The 22,069-nt window shown below is 37.4% G+C and overlaps 1 protein-coding gene across 6 annotated transcripts in view; it reads right to left on the reverse strand.

Moving 5' to 3' along the window:
* The window catches only part of DLG2 (discs large MAGUK scaffold protein 2), a 1,194,846-nt gene that overhangs the window by 797,427 nt on the left and 375,350 nt on the right, over window positions 1–22,069 (reverse strand). The window contains exon 1 of one of the 6 annotated variants that reach the window (XM_047753847.1): window positions 8,345–8,753. The exons of 4 other annotated variants lie outside the window; for them this stretch is intronic. In XM_047753847.1, coding sequence (XP_047609803.1) covers window positions 8,345–8,653 — 309 coding nt within the window. In that variant the 5' untranslated portion in view covers window positions 8,654–8,753. Of the gene's footprint in view, window positions 1–8,344; window positions 8,754–22,069 lie in introns of those variants that run through there. One more of the 6 variants, XM_047753848.1, reaches the window with a different exon arrangement.

Genomic DNA, 22,069 nt, shown 5'->3' on the forward strand with positions numbered 1-22,069 from the left:
CTCAATTCTACTGGACTCAGCCTTTCCATTTGAGAAGACGTGTTTTGTAATACCTTCCTTTCTCCATCTGAAATGAAATTCATGGATAATACAACTGTCTACACATATTTGAATAATGCCTTAACTGAAATAAAAGGAGAAATACAAAGAAAGTACTTTGTATTAAAATATGTTTTCGATATGGCAAAATGTGAGCCCAATATACTAGATGATGTATTAAAGTAGTCAAAAGCTTACTTATAGTTAATCAATTTAGATTTAAATGGAAAAAGGAGACCAGATATCAATATCCTACAAGAAGTGCAGAAAAAGTGAAAGGGCAGACATATGATGGATCCTAGACTAAAATTTAGTGTTGGAAGAAGTAGTAATGGATCATTTATATATAATAAGAGAGCAATATTCATTGAAATATAATCTAACAAGATTGCTCACAGTTAAAGTGGAGAACGTAAAAAATTCGTATTTTTGCAAATAAACTGGCCATTACTTATAACTTTAGTGTCAAAATAATTCCCTATAATTTATATAGGTCAGGCCAGTGAGGAAGTTTATCTATCTATCCATCCATTTATCCATCTACCCATCTATCATCTATCATATCTCTATCCCTATTTGGAATTTCCACTCATGTGAAGGTATACATTCGATTTCTAGTATGTTGAAAGATCTTGGATCTTTACCCATTGAGAAAAATGAGGAATAGGAAATGGATATTAATAAACCCCAGCCACCTAAGAGCTTATAGGAAAATTGAGTATAGACGACCTATGGAACAATACCAGAACAATGTTGCAAACTACAGAAAACTAAGTAATTTCACATAATTTTCACAAAATAGATTTCTTATTTTGTGATACCACATTTTAAAAATAAATATACGGTATGACAAGTATTTTTTAAAACAACCTTATTATTGAAATTTGGTGGTTACTGGCATGGCTCAGTAGTTAACGAACCTGACCAGTATCCATGAGGAAACGGGCTCCACCCCTGGCCTTGCTTAGTGGGTTAAGGAACTGGCGTTGCCGTGAGCTATGGTGTAGGCCACAGACGTGCCTCAGATCTGGCACTGCTGTGGCATAGGCCAGCGGCTACAGTTCTGATTCGGCCCCAAGCCTGGGAACCTCCACATGCTATGGGTGCAGCCATAAAAAGACAAAAAAAAAAAAAGAGAGAGAGAGAGAGAGAGAAAGATAGAAAGATGAAAGAAAGAAAGAAGAAAGAAAGAAAGAAAGAAAGAAAGAAAGAAAGAAAGAAAGAAAGAAAGAAAGATAGAAAGATGAAAGAAAGAAAAAGAAAGAAAGAAAAAGAAAGAAAGAAAGAAAGAAAGAAAGAAAGAAAGAAAGAAAGAAAGAAAGAAAGAAAGAAAGAAAGAAAGAAAGAAAAAGAAATTTGGTGAAATATTTGCATTTCATGTATTACTACTGTGATTTGGTTCTATGTCTATTAAAAGGATCTTCAGATCTCTTCAAATATACATTTGCAGGTGCCATTTATACATGCAAACTGAAACAGGAGAGGTGTTTTGATGACACAAATACCAAGAGCAGCAATCTTCCTTCAAGGGACTTTCCAAAATGGGAATCAACTCTTGATACAATGTCTAACAGAAGTACAATGATTCCTTAATTTACACAGGTGTTACATTCCTAGAATATTAAATGATTTTTAAATCCTCGCAGAGGATACTCTGTGTTTATTTATAAAACTGAATTTGATTTTAGGCTTAGAAAATCATAAACTGAAAAAAAAAATAAACTTCATGCATATAAAAGTGGAATGTTAAAAACTGTGCAGTCCATGGGGTCATTCCTTACTGTGTAGGGCTGCTCTGCACATTATAGTGCATTTAGCTTCCCTGACCCCCCTTCTCCTATTTTCCAGTATCCCCTATTATCATTATCAATATATAAGTACTTCCAAGCATTTCTAAAATGATTTTTAAGGGCTTATCTCTCTCCTTATCTCCTTAAGGACTGCTGGTTTCAATTATGAGAAAGTCGAAATTAGGTTTATATAATTTGTATAATGTCCAACACTGTAGTATCAACATATTGCATGCTTAATAATTTTCTGTCAGTAATTACACTTCATGAGGATGAGCACATAAGGGCTAAGAGAGGAACGGCTGCCTGAAACAGTAAAAAGAATTCTGAGTTCCAAGACATCGGTCCTTTCTGCCACAGACTGAATGATCTAGAGCAAGTCTTTTTAACTTTTATAGGTTCAGGTTCTCCTTTGGAAAATACAGCGGGTGACCTCTAAATTCCCATCCAGCTCTGACATAATTATAAAACATGTGTAGGCTTTGGGAAAATAAAGGAAGGAAAGTAAAGTGGAGAAAGGAGAATAAAATCAGATGATGCTACATTTTTAACAGATCAAATAATATCAAAAAAAATGAAGAGGATGGACAATGGAGATGGTGGTATTAAAGGGAGACAGGTGATTTTCCCTTTAATACATAATGCATAATGCACAATAATACATAGGTAGGTAGACTACGAGATTCATATTCATTCAGCTATGTGAGATGATGCTCTTAAACTTGACAATCTCTACATGGACTTTATTTTGTACTAATGTTTGCAATACATGGTTCCCAACTCCTTAGCATAAATGTTGCAAGATTAAATTGAATTGGCAAATAATCACAGACTATGTGGTCTTTCTAAGAGAAAGTAGCTCACTCTGGAATCTATTCCACTGCTTCCGATCAGCATAGTTCTTAACCTTGATCAGAGAGCAAAAATTCTTTGTGAGCTCAACCAACTCAGTGTTCCTGAGACCAGAAAATGGAGTAAAGTGGGGGAAATCTGGGATTCCACTAGGAAGTTTCAGTCCCTTCAACCATGTACAACATTCCAGTTCCTGGAGGAAATTTTCTGTTAAAGAAGTCTCTGAGGGTATTCTGCCTGCCAGTGTACTTGCAACAGCCCTCTCCATAGATGAAGTGGAAAGGCGAAGGGAGTCAGATAGACCTCTATTTAAAACTAGCTCTGCCCTTATCAGCTGTGCCCTCCGGACCAAGTTCCTCCTAGCCTCCATTTTCACATCTGAAAAATGGGAATTAGCATACCATTCTTCTAGCGTTGGAAGAATTCCAAGAAACAATTAATGCAAAGACTCTGGCACAGTGCTTCACACATTGTGGGGATTGTGGGATGCAATAAACATGTCACCTTTGCCCTTTTCTTTTTCACCCTCTGTATTCTGTCTCTCATGCCCTGCCCTGGAAAGAATGCTCTGCTGATGTCAGCATCCAGAAACAGACATGCCAGGAGTGTTAACCTACTGGCTTCAGATCTATCAAGGAATAGATCTGTGATCACACTCTCCTGTGATACCTCTTATTCTCTTTATGTTTTCCTTGCCTGGAGGCTGCTGGTGTTTTCCAGAGACTGGCAAGTCTTCTTAGTGAGAGACTCTCTATGGAGGGAATCAGCAGAAGCAGCTACAGAGTTAAACAAACTGTCAGAGCTTTCTGACTGGGCATAAGCTGAGCCCGAGATTTCAGCCTAGGGAAACCCTACTTTTTTGGATGACAAAGTCCTCTGCACCCAAGGTGCTGCAAACTGTGATTTCTGGAGGAACTGGAAAGGGACTGTTAGAGGAGCGTTACAGACTTTGCTCGATACTACAGATACAGTTGTTCTGCAAAACCTAACATCACCCACCTCTGAATACGAGCTTATGAAAATGCTAGCTTATCAATACCATTCTGTTTTACATGATTTTCCCCTTAGTGTATAACATTGTAAACCTCTGAGAACCCTGAAGGACAAAATGTCACCCCATCATGGTGTGGTACTGTGCCAAGTGTTTCTGGATAGTTGCCTAGCCTAACCGTCATTATGATAAATGAGACATCAGAAAATTCGGTGGACAGATGAGACATTCTAATGAAGGACCACAATACTGATAATTAATTTGATGCATAACAAGTGCTTCCGGTTTAAAAAAAAAAAACCAATCTGGATATTGCTAGTAATCATAAATATCATTTTTTTAATTGAACAATTCCAGTGTTCTGAGTGCCATGCTAGGCTCCTTACATAAGAGCATTTTCAGTTCTTACTACGCTTTTCTGTATCATACTTTTACCATTCTAAGTTTCACTGAGGGGACAGATGAGTCTTAAAGAGGTTAATCAAGTGAGGTCACCCAGAGCGAATAAGCCCAACTTTGGATTGTCTGGCTCTAAAGCATAAATCCTTTCCAAAGGGCTTCTCATGAATTAATGGATGTCAGGTGACAGAGCCACAGAATACTAGTTTTGGAAGAGATACAGAGATACAGTGAGGGAAACAAGTTTTCCTAGAAATAGAGAAACTGAGCCCTACAAGGGTTCCCTGACCATGAAGCCTAACATAGAGAGAGTACCAGAGTCCTCAGATCCTGCGGTGGCTCCTTGCTGCTGCCTCAGCAGAGTCCTCACCAAGCCCCATCAGACTCCCCGGAACCCATCTCCTGCTCATCTCTCCATGGGCAGAGAGAACTAGGCACAGTTCCACACAGACACAGGGTGTTACATGTATGTCCGTTTTTGTTATTTTTGCCCCCGAAGCATCTCTCTCTTTGCCCACTTAATAAAATACACATTTTTTTTTTCAAGATTTAATTCAGATCAGCTGGTGTCACTAACTCTATGGAAGTCTTCAGTGATTCACCTCACTACTATTCCCAGAAAAACAGTTACAATGAATTAAGAACTAGGCTAACAGTAGCCCACTTATAGATTTATTATTCATCAAATAAATCAATTTACAGATTTATTATTCATTCATTCCGCAAATATTTATGGATTTCTATATGGAAGCACTGTGCTAAGTGCTTTGCATGTATTATGTTAATCATTCCTCACCATAATCCTATGAGTTAAGTACTATTTTTATCCGAATTTTACAAAACAGGAAATCCAAGCAGAAAGAGATACAGTATCTTTTCTTTAAAAAACTGTCTTTTTTCCCTTACTCCTTTGCAGTCCCTCTGTAACCTGAATATACATTTACTATGGAATTTGCTGTACTCCATGGAACTTTAACTTCCAAAATTTTGATTTACGATGCTATAATTCTGTATATATAATGATATCTTTGCTAAGTACTGTATATCATTATAGGCCATAATGGTAGGGGTGGTATCTACTTTGTTTACTATTGTATCCACGGGGCCTGACAGAGTGGCCCATAGTAGGCACTCAGGAAATCAGGAAATGACAGCTGAATAAACAATCAAGAATGAATGAATGAACGAATGCATCAAGAACAAATGCATAGAAACCTGGTCTCCAAGTCTTCACTCTGTGTTGCCTCCCAGATCAGTCTGCACTGAGGAAAAATGCCACATAAGCAGCAATGAACATATTTTTTTTTTTCCCAAGGCTGATGCTATTCTCTTAGATGTGTATTCTAGAACTCACTTCTGGACACTATAATTTTCCATTTTCTTACCTATGATTATGGTTATATTAATTCTACAGCTCCAAATGGAAGGAAAACTTATTTGAGAAGGGACAGAAGCTGTTTTTTTTTTTTTTAAATTATTCCTGCTGAAGAATAACATAACGACAAAGTCCTGTTAGTACAGAGCACCCCAAATAACAGGACTTTGGCAAAGAGCCTTGGGAGGAACGCAAGTCATTGCCACGGCCCTGTATTAGAGCAGCCGGAAATCACACTGCTGATGTCCACGTAATTCAGCAACCATCTCCAAGGGCAGGATCCCAGCTCCCAGACACTTAATAGCCCTCAGGCATGTTCTGTACCACATGTAGGTCCCTAGGCGCCTCTAAAAAATGCACTTTCCTTCCTTCTGCCTTATCGAGGATGCTAACGTTTACTATCACCAGTATCTAGCCTTTATTTTACTATATTTCAGAGGATATCTCCAGTTAATTTAAGGGGTAAAAATAGTATCTAAAAATTCTCAAAACAGACCTAGTTTTAATGGACACATATTCACATACACGTCCACGTTCTTATTTCTGTGACCAAGTATATGGGCACATAGTTATGTATATACATCTGTATGTTTCAAATACTAGGTATGTTTTACAGATGCATACATAAATGAATACAGCTACAATGTATACATATACACAGCAGCATTTCTGAGTACCTACCAGGAGTAAAGGAAATACACCGAGAGAGTAAAATATTGTAAGAACAGTTAGTACTGAGAAAAGAATAATATAGAAATCTAATTTTTATATATATATATGCATGTATATACACATACATATATAATTACATATATATGAAAATATGATAATATATGTAACTAGTTAGGTATTTTAGAGATATATACATACTATAATATATTCACATGTGCCTATACAGACACATTAAAATTGTTCAGTATAATATCTCTGAAAGGGCACGAGAATGGAATAAAGAGAGATTGATCAATTTAGTATAATGTAACACATTTTTAGGACTGAGATGGTAAAAGTGGTAGGTAATAAAAGTGCCACAACATTGAAGACCCTACAATATAGGGTACTGTTTGTTCATTATTTGGGAATAACTGTTCTCAGCAAATAACAAAGTACATGTGACTACAAGAGAAAATGTATAGAAATGTGTATGCTAAGAATAATGGGAGGTGGTCACTGCCTCATTTTATTGCCTTCTCATATGTCACTGGACCTGTAATTATCAGTGCTGATTCTATTTCAATCTTTAAGGCATTAAACGGCTATAAATTTAAAGCAAGTAGGAGGCTGACTTTGTTAAAAGCCAAGGAAGGGAAAAGTTTTCCTTGATTGATGAGAAATGTACCAAGATTTTTTACAGCACAGTTCTTACAATATAGCATTAGAAATTTTGGTTTGAGTAATTATGAAAAGTTCATTACACCTTGGATATAAAGAATTGTAACAATAGAGCAAATTTACATATTCTGCACTGTGCAAGAACCATAAAATGCATTTGTCTTTGCCTATGTAAGTCTTAGAATTTAACATCATCGGTGCAGAAATACGTTAAAGACATTTAAATACATGTATTTTTTAAAGAATATACGGAGACTTCACAATTGTCAAGACTGTTTATTCAGTTTGGAAATCATGTTAATTTAAAAAAAAATTGAAGTTTCCAAACATCAGTTTCCTTTTCAAGCTGAACTAGTTTAATTCCAAAATGACAATATAGTCTTGATTTAAATCAAGATGCTGAGATGTATGATGTTAATGCATCAAAAACATGTATAAGGCCATGTAACTGTATCACTAAGATCTAGTAATGTATTATATTCTCACAAGTACTTAAACAAATGAATATTAAAACTTAAATGTTCTCTACACCTCTCAGTAGAAAATCATAACATTTTACTCATGACCAATATCCACTTCTTAATTACGTTAAAGTCATATTAACAATCAAGAAAGCCTTTTTTTTCTGCAAGCACAGATTCTCTATTTGTAATGAATATTTAAGGATAGTCAGAGTGTTGCATTTATAACAATGGTTACAGGTGCATTTTATTTATATTTTACAGCTTTTACAGGAAGTTGTTTTCCCTCTTCTGGATGGAGGCAGGAAAAAATGAGCCAAGTTCATTTCTGGGAAAATGATAGTAGTGTGGGGGCAAGAATAAGGTAGGAACCAAATTAAGGGACTCTGCACATCTGCTTCAGAAATGCGTTACAGGGGAATGCAAGTTATACTTTTCAACATAAATAACCTTATTGCTTCCGTGAATAAATGAAACATTTCATTATTCTATTCAGAGTGTTCATTCTGTAGCTTGCTTCCAGTTATATTCCTTTTGTTTATAAAATGAATTATTTAGTAAAACACATTTTCTTCCCCATTACTGAAAAGGTATACAGTACAAGAGCAAAATTAAAATAGCACACTTCAAATCATTGCTTTCTATAGCTGAGGAAATAAATGTTCTTTTATCTTGAAAGAGATGGAAAGTATCTGCTTCAAGTTCATTTTCTCTTTCTTCCTTAAAAATAAAACCAAACACACACCTAGGCTAGGCAGAATAGAAAAAGTGAACAATGATTAGAAGTAAAAGTGCTGCTAAAAGACTAGGATGCAGAAGAGTAAAATCATCTGAGGACTAGAGCAGTTGAACTTGGGGAAGAGTCACTGACAGAAACGGAGCACAGCACCCCTTGACTTTCACAGGCCACCCAGAGGTGTGAGCCCACCAACACCTATGAAAATTACAGGATTTCTTGGCCTGCCCTTTACCATTCACATTTACCGGTTACCTGTACCCAGGCAGCAAGGAGGACTCATCAAAGTTTCCAAACCAGGCTCATCTTCCCCAACTTGCTCTCAGTTTCTTCCCACGCTCAAGGGAAAGTCACAAGGAAAAGGCTCACCTGTGCTGGGCTGAACCAGCCATGTGGGCAGGCGCAACGCTCCCCACAAGTCCCTTTGCCCTTGGCGCCCGTCTTGTGGGGGCTTTTCCGCACATTGTCCCACAAAGTGACCAGCCTGGTCCTGTGTGAAGCTGGGCCTCCAGGTCCCGAGGGGGGCAGAGTCTGAGAATTGTACCCGAGCCCCTGAGGGCTCCTCTGCCAGCCACAAGCGCAGTGGGCGTCCCTGATGAGTGTGGGTGCGCTCCTGCCGGCGTCCATCCCATCGGACCCCCGGCTGCAGCTGTGTTGCTTGGTGAGGTATGCATTCATACTGCACTGATGCCTACTCTTGCCTGTGGTCAGCTCTGCACAGGAATGTCTCCTCCCTCACACCCCTTTCTTCCAGGCAGTTGTAAAAGTCTTTTTTTTTTCCTCCCGTGGATCCCTCAGTATCTTTGACAGCTGCTATAAGCAGGGCATCGTGGGAGCAGTGGGAGCAGCGGGGAGCCGCTCCGCACAGCATTATCTGCGGGCTGGTAGCTCTTTGTCAATAGATGACTCAACTCACAGAGCAACTTGACAGGATCCCTGCTCTAGGCAGAAGCAATCAATGCTCCACACAGCTGGGCTACAAGACTGTACACTGTATTACAAACCCTTTTTGGATGGAGCCCCACCGTAAAGCACACTCTTTGCAATTTGGCATCCTGGCTTTTCCCTCTCCTCGCTGATCCCCACACGAAATACAGACCTCAGGAAAGAGAGCTTCTTATCAGACTAGCAGGACTCTTCTTTCCAGAAAGCATGTATCGAGGCTGAAACAATATAGCATAAGCAAGGTAAAATGATGGGAAAGTTTAATCTGTGAAAGACTTTGCAACATTTATAGAAATCCCTTATTTTGAGAGAGATTTGCCAAAGCACAGACCAAGTCACGAGGTAACTATATAACAGTATCAATAGTAACTCTAAAGAACATTGATTAATTTAGAAAAAGCACTGCAATCGCAGCATTATACCCGAGTCCTTTAAAATGTGGAAGTTTGTTTTAGAACATGCTTATATATTATAATCCAAACATATGTTCTTTATGCTATGAATGATTATTAATTCTTTCTGATTCAAAATAAGGCAATTTTCAAAGTTCAAAACTGATGGGTTGGCTTATTTTAACACAGGGTTTTTTTCCTTACCTCAAATTATTCTGAGGATTTCCTTTCAAATACTTCACCACAACAAATATTCACCACAGAGAGAGCCTGCATTTTAAAGTGAAAGACACATCCAGTTCTGCCATGCAGTACATTGGTTTCCAAAGGCAGAATTTTCAAATTCTTTCACTGAAAAACTAGTGAAATCTATCCAATTTAAAGCATTTGCCTTCCAAAGAGGACATGCCTGTTTTAAATTTTTAGTATGATTGCAGAAGCCATACAGTATTTTTGGTAAAGGCAAAGGCTAATTACTACAGCACTTAGAATTTTTATTCTGTTTGAAACTTTCTCTATCTATTGCTAAAATGCTTATTTTTATCACATATCTCTAAGGGAATAATTGTGGTTTGATTGGGAAGCAAACTGGCATGGATGCAAGCACCTAATAAAGATGACATAATCCCATGATATAATTATTTTATCTATAGGTCATCAGGGGCCATCAGACCCACCTTCTCAGTGAACTAACCAGGTGCTAGAGGCAATGTAGACCTCATATCTGACTGCACTGGCAAGGTCCATGTTTCAGAAGCCATGGTTTCAACACCATGTCACCCTGGATAAATCACTGCTATGTGTAAAAATCCTGAGAGGAAGGCCCAGGATCTTCTTTTATGTATCAGCACAAAAGAGACCTTTTCCAAATTCTGCACTAGGGGTTGATATAAGTACACTGTTGGCACAGCATGCATTCAAAATACCTTTGCTGAATAATAATGACCCATACATGTATATTCAAAGGGCAGACTCAGGTCTGTTGTTGGCTATTTTTTTCCCCAAGAGCCTAGCACACTGCTTGCCCAGCACACAGCATGGTTATGATGAAAACATTTTTGGGTGGATAAATGGATGGTTGTGTGGATGTATTATAGAAGGAAAGAGTAGAGGAATGAAGAGGTTGACTAACACTTTTTTTTTGAAAATAATATTTGATTCAGTAATGCTTCCCAAACATAAACTATTTTTTAAGGTTAGTTTTAGTGCTGATTTTGAGACATTAAGGAAATTTGCCACAACATGAAGACTTGAACAGTTGGATAGATATAACAGTGGCATTAATAGTATTTTTTTCTGAAAGAGAAACAAGGGATCAATACCAATACCTACAAACAGTAAAACTGAGACAAACAAATCATCATGTGATACTCAGTGGGAAAGGGGGCAGAAAATTGTCTCCCTTTCTTTTTCTTACTTTCTCTCTTCTCTCTGTCTCTCCCTCCCTCCCTCCCTCTCTCTCTCCCCTCGACCCCCACCCCTTGTAAGGCTAAATCAAGGGATAATGGCTGAATGAACTTCTGGGTCAAATAAGGCCCTCGAGAACTCCATTTTTTATCTGGTGTCACCATGATACATGGCTATACAGTAGGATTTGATGTGAGATGGCAATACCACCCCCCCAAATGAGAATGTCAGAAAATGATAAGTTTGTCTCTCTGCAATCTTATCTAACCATATATGCTTCTCTAGTTTTTCAGGCAGATTTCATTGCTCAAAGACCCATTGGCATCTTCAGGGAATACATGCCCTCTTGTCATCCATTTGTCTCTCAAGTATAAGAATCAATCTGTGCAAGAGTAAGTCATTGTGAGTTCATTATAATTTTGTAATGGTGTGTGCAGCTTGCAGCAAGAAGAAAATTTCCTGGCTGGGCACTACTCAAAGATATTATAAATCTTCAGAGGGACCTAAATCTGTTAAGAATAAGTTATTTGGAATGGGCTATTTTTTCCCATCCCAAGGACAATAGAACTTCTGTTTTAATAATCTCAGCATGTCATTTCTATATAGAAAAAATAAATATCATACATTGCTTAACTAGCATTGCCTTCCTCCAAAGATCTGAAAGACCATAGCAAATTTTCATTACACTTATTACAAGATGACTGAAATTATACTTTTCCTTTAATACACATAAAATAATTCTAGCCTCCTGTTTCCCTAGCACCCCCCTATTTTTTTTTTTCTTTCAAAAATGACATTTGGCTTTCCAAGTCTGAGGACAGACCACTGTATGATGAGACAGACCTACTAATTAAAGATAATTCAATTTGATCAACTGTAATTGGTCAATGGTAATGACCATAAGATGACATGAAAGTCTGGCAAAACAAGAATTAGTGGTGCCCAAGTACACATCCTACTTATCATTGTGATTTAACATGGCAGATGGTGCACAGAGCAATGCCCAGATGAGATAGATCTTGACCTCTCTTTGACCTGGCACTGCCTCCATAGAACGATCACTAGTTTTTGTTGTTGCTATTTATTCATTTTATTTTTAGTTTTTTTTTAATTGAATGAAAGATTCTTTCAATTCTCTAGTGTTTTACAATTTTGAAAGTTTCACATGCATGATTTCATGTAATCCCATTTTAAAGCAGGGACTTTAAACTAAAATTCTTGGCTTGAATTGTTTAATAAAAAATAGAGAGCAAAGATAAATTGCTAAATAAATTGTACCACACTAAAACACTCTGAAGATTTTTTTTTCCAGATAAAAATTTCCTTCAAGCACTCTATGCATATGAGAAATGAAAATATCAATTACAAAAGAAGAGCTAAGTGCTTGCTAAAGGATGACTGGGTAGCAAAAGCCCTTCAGCAGCCACAAGTAACGTGTTAAATAATCACAAAATGGTACAAAGTATTAGATACAATTTCTCTTGATTTGAAAAGTATATACAGTGAATTCCTGTGACGGCAAAGATGAGAAGTGTTACACATGCTAGCAAATGAATATTCTTCTACATCTAAAAACCTCAGCCTAGGCAATCTCTAGATTAAGCACAATTATCTTTCAAAATAAGAGAGAACCAAGACTATTTAAAATATTTCAGGTTCTAAAATTATTTCCAAAATACATAAATTTAATCGTAAATCTTATGAGGCAAAATAAACATGAATTAACAGGGAAGGATACATCCCTATTGCTATAGAGATTTCACTTGGATAGAGAATTTAATAGGTAGTAGAAAAAATTTTTTAAAATCCAGTTCTCAGTAGGATTCTTAGATTTGGGTGGCTATTCATGGGGAAGGGATTAATCTGAATTAATAAGGTAAAATTGTCAAATGGTTTTCAGGAAGTGCATATTTATTCTATTCTAGTACACGTAGTAGCACTATTAGAGAAATGGGAACACTAGTTATATGACATTTCTGAAAGGAATACTGATAAAAAGGTAATAATCATTTATAACTTACATATTTTAACAATTTAATCTAAATGATGAACTGTGGTACTGCAAGAAATTTGTTCTCATCCTTCACAATTAAACTAATGTCACTTCTATGATGCTTTCCAGATCCACCTGGCATATTCAGTTACACTCTACTGTGTTTCAGTTACACTCTATCTCAATATCTTTCACTTTTGTCTAGTTCTCTCAATCACCATGGTGACCATCCTAGTCTAAGCTACCACCATGTTTCTATAAAAACTTATGAAACAGCTTTGTAACTGGCCTCTGGCACTACCCTTACTCCAATTCATTCTTGAGTGACTTCTTTTTTTTCTCTAAAGTGAGACTCTAATCAGGTTCTACCCTGCTTGACAACTGTCAATAAAGCTTCATTTTCTGAGAATCTTTATTCCTACAGATAGTACAATCTATAAAGTGGCTTGCATGGTCCTTACTCGTGCCCTGTGTGACCCGGCCTCTGCTGCCTTCACCACTCTCACCCATGACTCACTCCCTTGCTTGACCCTCCAACTACACAAGTCCTGAATACCTGCACTTAGTCCTACTTTGTGGGCATTAGTCATGTTCTCTTCCCCTCTCTGCACATCCACATAATCCATTCCCATTCACTCTTCCGCAGGGTGCATCAAGATTACTCGGTCATAAAAGTGAATGAAATAAATGCCATTTGGAGCAATATGAATGGACCTAGAGATTATAATATTAAGTGAATTAAGTCAGACAGAGAAAGACAAATACCATATGATATCACTTATATTTGGAATCTAAAAAATGATATGAATGAAGTTATTTACAGAACAGCTACAAACTCACAGGCATAGAAAATAAACTTATGGTTATCAGAAGGAAAAAGGGAAGAGGATAAATTAGAAGTTTGGGATTAACATAAACACACTGTTATAAAGAAAAACAGATACCCAACAAAGGCTTACTGTAAAGCACAGGAAACTATATTCGTTATCTTGAAACCTACAATGGAAAAGAATCTGAAAAGAATAGATTTATATATATGTATAACTGAATCACTTTGCTGTACACCTGAAACTAATACAACCATGTAAATCAACTATACTTCAATTAAAAAATAAAGACAAAAAAAGATACCACCTCCTGAAAGCCATTTCAAGAAAACACACAACACAATCTAAAAAGAGTGTGCTTACTATGAAACAAGTCAGCTCCAAAAAGTCTACCGGTAGACCTTACTTCCTGGGAGATTGCCACCCCAAAGCCTTCTCTATTCAGAAATTCTAGAGTCTTCCCTGTATTCCAGAGCTCAGCCCAGATGTTACCTTTCAAGAAAGCATTCCCTGGACACTGCCCCGCCCCCTTCCAGCACAGATGTCATCCTCCCTTAAACGCTCCTTTAGCACCTGTGCTTCTTGATTACAATACTTGCGACAATTGCATTTAAAACAAAAACTGCATGATTACATATTTTATGCCATTCTTCTCAAACACAATGTCAGAAATCTCCATTGGGGAAGGGAGCCGGCTCTTTTTCGCATTTGCATCCTCTGAACCAAGCACAAAAACTGCTTAGTATATAGTAAAATAAATTAAGCAAGAAAGAAGATAAAATTGCCCTTAGTGGTTATTTCAACATAGGTATCCGGTCTGTGTTCTATGTCACAGTATAGAAACAAATAAACAAGCATTTCAAATTTAAACACACAAAAAAGCAATGTATTTTTAAGGTCACTGTGTAAAACACTTCGTACGGCTGAGTGGTTTAAGTGTATGAATTTATTTTTTTTCAAGAAATTTGCTAGTAGTCTTATAATACTAAAAAATAGAAATGGCTTCTGTTTATTTTAGCAAGATCTTCATTCATAAAAGCTGTACTTCCTGACAGCTGTGCTTTTCTCTCAAGTGTTTTCAAGCTGTTCTCCCTTTATAGCTAGCTGGTGCAAAAGGGGGAGTGAGTGCCTAAGTCAGAAGCCAGTCAGTGGTAAAGCAAGGAAAGAATCCCAAACTCCAGACACCAAAGTCACATCCCTCTTAAAATGATATAATCTCAAGTCTATTCTCCAAGTCCATGATTTTCTTTTCTGTGGAAAGGTTCCTTGCCAAGGGGGAAGGGGAGGGAGTGGGAGGGACTGGGAGCTTGGGGTAAATAAATGCAGAATATTGCCTTCGGGATGGATTAGCAATGGGATCCTGCTGTGGAGCACTGGGAACTCTGTCGAGTCAATTATGATGGAATACATAATGTGAGAAAAAGAGAATGTATAATGTGAGAAAAAAAGAATGTATACACGCATGGGTAATTGGGTCACCATGCTGTGCAGTAGAAAAAGTACATAAAGAAATTAAAAAAAAAATATGTTGCTTTGATTTATGTCAAAAAATATATAATCTAAAAGGTGTACTGATTTCATAGGATATTAAAAGTTCATATTAGAGAACAGAAAGGCAAGATGACATTGCTCTCTCACCAAAGGTAAAAAAAATTAAATGGCCTTATTATGGATGATAGGTTATCTTCTTTAATTTTTTCTTTAAATTGTATTTTAAAAATAGGCAGAACTATATCCATTCTCCTGTGATAGACCATGATGGAAAATAGTGTTTAAAAAAGAATGTGGGAGTTCCCATCACGGCAAAGTGGAAACAAATCCGACTAGGAACCATGAAGTTGCGGGTTCCATCCTTGGCCTTGCTCAGTGGGTTAAGGATCCAGCACTGCTGTGAGCTGTGGTGTAGTTCGCAGACACGGCTTGGATCCCGCATTGCTGTGGCTCTGGCGTAGGCCAGCGGCTACAGCTCTGATTAGACCCCTAGCCTGGGAACCTCCACATGCCGTGAGTGTGGCCCTAAAAAGCAAATAAATAAATAATAAAAATAAAAAAGAATGTGTATGTATAGATAAAGATATATGACTGAGTCACTTTGCTGTACAGCAGAGTACAGCTGCTGTACTTTAATTTAAAAATACATAATAATAGGTCCACCCTCTTAAAAAAGACTTAAGTGTATGGTATGACATTATTAACTATAATGCACAATGAGGTACAGCAGATCTCTAGAACTGTTCCCTCTTGCATGGCTAATATTCTACTCCCATTGTACAGCCACTCTCCATTCCCCTTCTCTCACACCCTGGAAACCACCATTCTACTTTCTGCTTGTATGAATTTCACTATTTTTAGATATCCCTCATAGTATAAATGGAATAATGCAGTATTCCTCTTGCTGTGACTGGCTTATTTCATTTCATATAGTGCCCTCAAGATTCATTCGTATTATAGCCTGAGACAGGATTGCCTTCTTTCATGGCTGAATAATATTCCACTGCATATATATACCGTATTTTCTGTATCCATTCATCCCTCAGTGGACAAGTAAGTTGTTTCCACCTCTTGGCTAATGTGAATACTGCCTCAGTGAACACAAGAGTGCAAATAGCTCTTCAAGATTCCAATTTCAATTCTTTAGGATCAATGCCCCTAAGTACGGTTGCTGGATTGTATGGTTTTCCTTTTAATTTTTGGAGGAACCTCTTTACTGTTTTCTGCAGTAATTGAGCCATTTTACACTCCTGTTGACCATTAATAGTGCGCAAGGATTACAGTTTTCTCCTCATTCTCACAAACACATTTTCTGGGTTTGTTGTTGATGCTAGTCATCCTTACCAGGTGTGAACTTCTTCTCTTTTCTCAAAATTATCTATTCAGAGTGTTTTGTTTGTTTGTTTTTCCTTTTTAAGGTGGCACCTGCAGCATATGGAAGTTTCCAGGCAAGGGGTAGAATTGAAGCTGCAGCTGCAGGCCTACATCACAGCCACAGAAATGATGGATCCCAGCCATATCTGCGACCTATGCTGCAGCTTGAGGCAATGCCAAATCCCTAATCCATTGAGTGAAGCCAGGGATTGAACCCATATCCTCACAGACACTATGTTGGGTTTTAAACCACTGGGCCACATTGGGAACTCCTATTTAGTTTTTTGTGTTTATACCTGAATTTTAGGATTTTTTAAAACATTTTTATTAAGAATGTCATTGGGATATTTACAGGGATTGCATTGAATACACAGATTGCTTTGGGTAGCATGAACCTTTTAAAAATGTCATCGGGGAGTTCCCTTTGTGGCTCAGTGGTTAACAAACCTGACTAGGATCCTTGTGGATGGGGGTTTGGTCCCCGGCCTTGCTCAGTAGGTTAAGGCTCTGGGGTTGTTGTGAACTGTAGTGTAGGTCACAGATGCAGCTCAGATCCTGCGTTGCTGTGGCTGTGGTGAAGGCCAACAGCTGAAGCTCCAATTCGACCCCTACCCTGGGAACCTCCCCATGCCATGGGTGTGGCCCTAAAAAACAAAAATATAAAAATAAAAATAAAATAGTCTTCTGATCTTTGAACGTTTATTTGTATCTTTTTCATTTCTTTCATCAATGTTTTATAGTTTTCAGTGTATGTCTTTCACTCTCTTGGTTAAGTTTATTCCCGAGTATTTTCTTCTTTTTAATGTTACTGTAAATGAGAGTGTTTTCTTAATTTTCTAGTTGAATTGTTCACTGTTAGTGTATATAAACATAACTAATTTTTGTATTCTGATTTTGCATCCTTCAACTTTGCTGAATTTTTTGTATTAGATCTAACAGTTTTTGTGTGTATGTGTATGAGTGGAATCTTTAGAGTTTTCTACATATGAAATCATGTTTTCTATGAACAAAGATAATTTTACATCTTTCCTTTCTGATTTGGAAGACTTGCTTTTCTTGCCTAATTGTTCTGATTAGAAATTACAACGCAAAGTTGAATGGAAATGGTGACAGTGGGCATCCTTATCTTGTTCCTGATCTTAGAGAAGATCTTTCAGTTTTCACCGAGTATGATGTTAGCTAGCTCTTTAACCTATGGTCTTTATTCTGCTAACGTCATTTCCTTCTCTTCCTAGTTTGTCAAGTGTTTCTATCATGAAACAATATTAAGATTTGTTAATGTTTTTCTGCATCTGTTGAGATGATCATGTGATTTTTTCTCCTTTGTTCTGCTAATGTGGTATATCACATTGATGGTTTTACGTAAGTTGAAATATCTTGGCATCTCAGGGATAAATCACACTTGGTAATGGTGTGTGATCCTTTAAAGGGGTTGTTGAATTCAGTTTGCTGCTATTTTATGGAGAATTTTTCCATCTATTCATCAGGAATACTGAAGTTTGTTTTGGTGGTGTTTTTTTTTTTTCTGGCTTTGGCATCACTTTTTTGTTTTGTTTTTGTAGGGCCACATGCTTGGCATATGAAAGTTCCCAGGCTAGGGGCCAAATCGGAGCTGTAGCCGCTGGCCTACACCACAGCCACAGCAATGCAGGGTCCAAGCCACATCTGCAACCTACACTATAGCTCACAGCAATGCCAGATCCTTAACCCACTGAGCAAGGCCAGGGATCGAATCTGCATTCTCATGGATGCTAGTCAGATTCGTTTCCTCTGAGCCATAATGGGAACTCCTGGTATCATGTTAATGTGGCTTTAGAAGATAATTCTGGAAGTAGTTCTGCTTTTTCAATTTTTTGGGAGTGCTTGAGAAGGATGGGCATTAATTCCTCTCAGTTGTTTGGTAGACTTTCCAGTGAAGCCCTCTGGCCCTGAGTTTTTTTTGTGGCAGATTTTTTATTATTGATTTAATCTCCTTACTAGTTATAAGTCTACTCAGGTTTATTTTTATTTTTCATGATTCAGTCTTTGTAGGATGTATATTTCTAAGAATTTACTTATTTCTAAGTTATCCAACTTGTTGGTATATAATTCTTCATAGCAGTCCCACTGCTTTTAATTTCTGAGGCATGAACTGTAACATCTCCCCTTTCATTTTTTTATGTTATATGAGTGGGTTTTTTTTCTAGTTGTAGCTAAAGGTTTGTCAATTTTGTTTATCTTTTTTTTAAAAAAACCCTCAATTTTGTTGATTTTTTTTCTGTTATTTTTCTGTTCTCTACTTCATTTATTTCTGTTCTAATCCTATTTCCTTCCTTCTACTAACGTTGGGTTTAGTTTGTGATTCTTTTTCTAGTACCTTGAGTTATAAAGTTAGGTTATTTTAGATCTTTTCTCTCTCTCTCTCTCTCTTTTTTTTTTTTTTTTTTTAGGGCCGCATATGGAGGGTCCCAGGCTAGGGATTGAATTGGAACAGTAGCCACTGGCCTACACTACAGCCACAGCAACACAGGATCCGAGCCACATCTGCGACCTACACTGCAACTCACGGCAATACTGGATCATTAACCCACTGAGCGAGGCCAGGGATCAAACCTGCGTCTGCTAGTCAGATTCGTTTCCACTGAGCCACAATGGGAACTGAGTTTCCTGAGGGAGGATGTGCATGAAAAGTGACATAAACAAAAATAACATTATAGTATTGATTCATTACTGAAGATAAGACAAAGAGAGGGAATGGAGGAAGAAGGAAGAAAGGGAGGGAGGGAGGGAGGAGGGAAAGACAGGGGGAAAGAAGAAAGGAAAGTTGAGAGGAAAGAGTCACAAACTAAGGGAAGAAATTTCAAAGATAAAACACAAGAGTCCGGTTGAATGATGCTATGCATAAATCTAACTGGAACAAATATAAATGGACTTTCTTCTGAGTGTGGAACAGTGTGATACACACGACTGAGATCCCCTTGAAGCCATCTACCTGGCTTTTGGGGAGCCAATCACACTCAGAATTTGAGAAAGAACCACAAACTGGAATCAGTCTTTCTTTGGTATTTGTTTTACACATGCTTATTTTTCTGATAAATGATTTGTAATAGATATTTTCTAAATTTATCAAGAGGTTAAAAAACCTTGAGTTAAAAATAAGCCAGATTCTGACTTGTCAGAGGTAATTTATCTGTGGATTGGCCTACAGGCAGGGTATGGATTAATAGAAATGACAGGCCCTCTTCCAGCTGAATGATCTCCTCTCCTTAGAGACTTGACATTTTAGTAAAGTTTTACCTAATTGGCTTTGCTTTGGCCTGTACATTTCAAAATCACATTTAATTAATCATTCCCTCCTCGGTGATTCCACATTATTTTGCTTTTGTGTTTTTTAATTTTGTTCAATAAATATTTATTGAGTGCCTATTCTGTACCAGGAACTATGCTAAGGATAAACTGAAGAACTATTGACAGGCTGGCATATTTAGCAGGGAAGAACTCCTGAATAAACAAGTGTGCTGAGTGATAAAAAGGAGACATACAGGGACAGCCTGTGGGATCTTCCCTGCTATTGAAGTCTTTCCATTATGGTAAATTTTATCACTGTATGTGGGCATGTTTGTCTTTCCTACTATATTATAAGCTTCTCAAGAGCAAAGAGCATCTTTTATTTGTAAACTCACACCCTCCTTGTCATTGCCTCACAATTTAATTATTATTGTCCAGTAAATACTTGTGGAATTAAACTTGGAAAATATGGGACTTGGATTTAGAAAACATGCTCTAGTTCCATCTCTGCCACTAACTAGATGTCTCATTATGGATTAGTCTTTATAACTTGTTAAGTTTTAATGACCCCATTTGTAAAACTAAGAGGGTGGGCCAAAGAGGCTATGAGGTCATATTCAGTGGTTGCTGAAAGACAGGCAGAGCTGCCAAGTGATGGCCTATCCACATCTTTAGGTTTAATCACAATGCCTCTCAACTGACTCTGGAAATACAGATTTAATATATTATTATAAACATATAGGTTTATTATTTTTAACACATAACAAGATGGTCAAAGGGTAAGGCATGGTGAATTTGCTTGGCTTATTTTCTCAATTTGACATTATTTTAATGAGATTTCACCGGACAGAGAGGCAATATGATACAGTGGCTAGAAGTACGGCCTCTCAAGTCAGAGCTGAGCACATTTTTACTGCTGCATAAATACTTGAATTCTGATAGAATTTCCCTCTCAGTGGAACGTTTTTGTCTATATTTTTGCACAATGTAATAAAGGCTTTGTACAATATTTATGTATTCCTTTTCTCCCATTCATAGTTGACAAAGCATGAGCTCTAGAATCAAGACTTTTGAGTACACATTCCAACTCTGATCGTTCTTAGCTTTGGACCTGAGCAAGGTACTTAATTTCTCTGTGTCTCAGTTTCCTCATCTGTAGAATAGGGTTGATAATAGTTCCTATCTCTTGGATTGATCTAAGAAAAAGGTGAATTGATTTCTATAAAGTACTTAGTACAGTGCCTGTCACTGAATAATATCCAAGCTTTATTTATCATCCTCCTCATCATTATCCCCTCTCTATTCTAATTATAATAAGAAGCAGATGCTGACATTTGAAAATCCTGCAGTGCCTATATACAGATACTCAACAAAGGTCAATTGATTTCAAGTGGATGTCAGGATTCCCTATTGGTCCTAGACTTCTAACTCCTATTTTTGGCCAGGGCATTCTGCCCTTGGGCCAGGAGCTAAATAACATCATCCGTAACAACAACATATCTCCCATTTAATGACAACTTTCAATGTGTCCTACATGTAAGTGTTTCATTTGACCCTAACGACATAATATGGTAAACAATAGGATGCCATTTGAAGACACAGAAATCAGTTTAGACAGATTCTAATAAGGAGTGGAACTGGGAAAAAAAATCCAGGTACACACAATCCTGGAGTCTCTGAATGAAAAAACTGCAAAATAGCATTGCAATTTTCTGTTGGACTTTGTATTCTAAAGTACTATTATAGTCTTGATTTTTCTTGATCTTCAAAAGAGTTCCATTTGGTAGGCAGGGCAGGGGTAACCTGATGCTCACTGCTGTGAAATATCATATATAAGGTCAGACAGCTGATGAGTGACATGGTTAAAACCACAATTCAAAATTCTGTGTTCAGCCCAAATCTGTCCACTACCCCATCCTATTTTCCCACACAACACACTTCCTTCTAGGATGAACACAAGCTATCTTATCACTCCCTTTGCCATCAAAAATTGAGCAAAAGATGGAGAACATTCGGTGAACCTAGAATTTAAGGTTTTAAGTTTGGTGTAAGCATAAAATTTGCATTTGCCTTCTCTGTTTCTATTTCTAATCCTAAGGAAAAGATTAATCAAGATTTTGAGAGATCTGAAGAATGGCTGAAATGAAAATAAAGTTTCTGTCTTAATTATATTTCTCATAGAAGTCCAGGAGCATCTGTGGTTTCTTGCAGCCACAGGAAAGAGGTTTGAGTTTATGTGAGCCCCCTTTCTTCTGGCAGTAGAACAGCTTTAATCATAGCAGCTGCAGCTACCATTTATTGATCCTCTGCTATGAAGGTGCCAAGAAAGACAGAGTTAGAGCTAATTCTTTGAACAGCCCTAAAAAGCAAATGTTACTATTCCTACTTACAGATGAAA

The sequence above is a fragment of the Phacochoerus africanus genome, chromosome 11 (assembly GCF_016906955.1).
Source record: "Phacochoerus africanus isolate WHEZ1 chromosome 11, ROS_Pafr_v1, whole genome shotgun sequence".
NCBI lineage: Eukaryota > Metazoa > Chordata > Mammalia > Artiodactyla > Suidae > Phacochoerus > Phacochoerus africanus.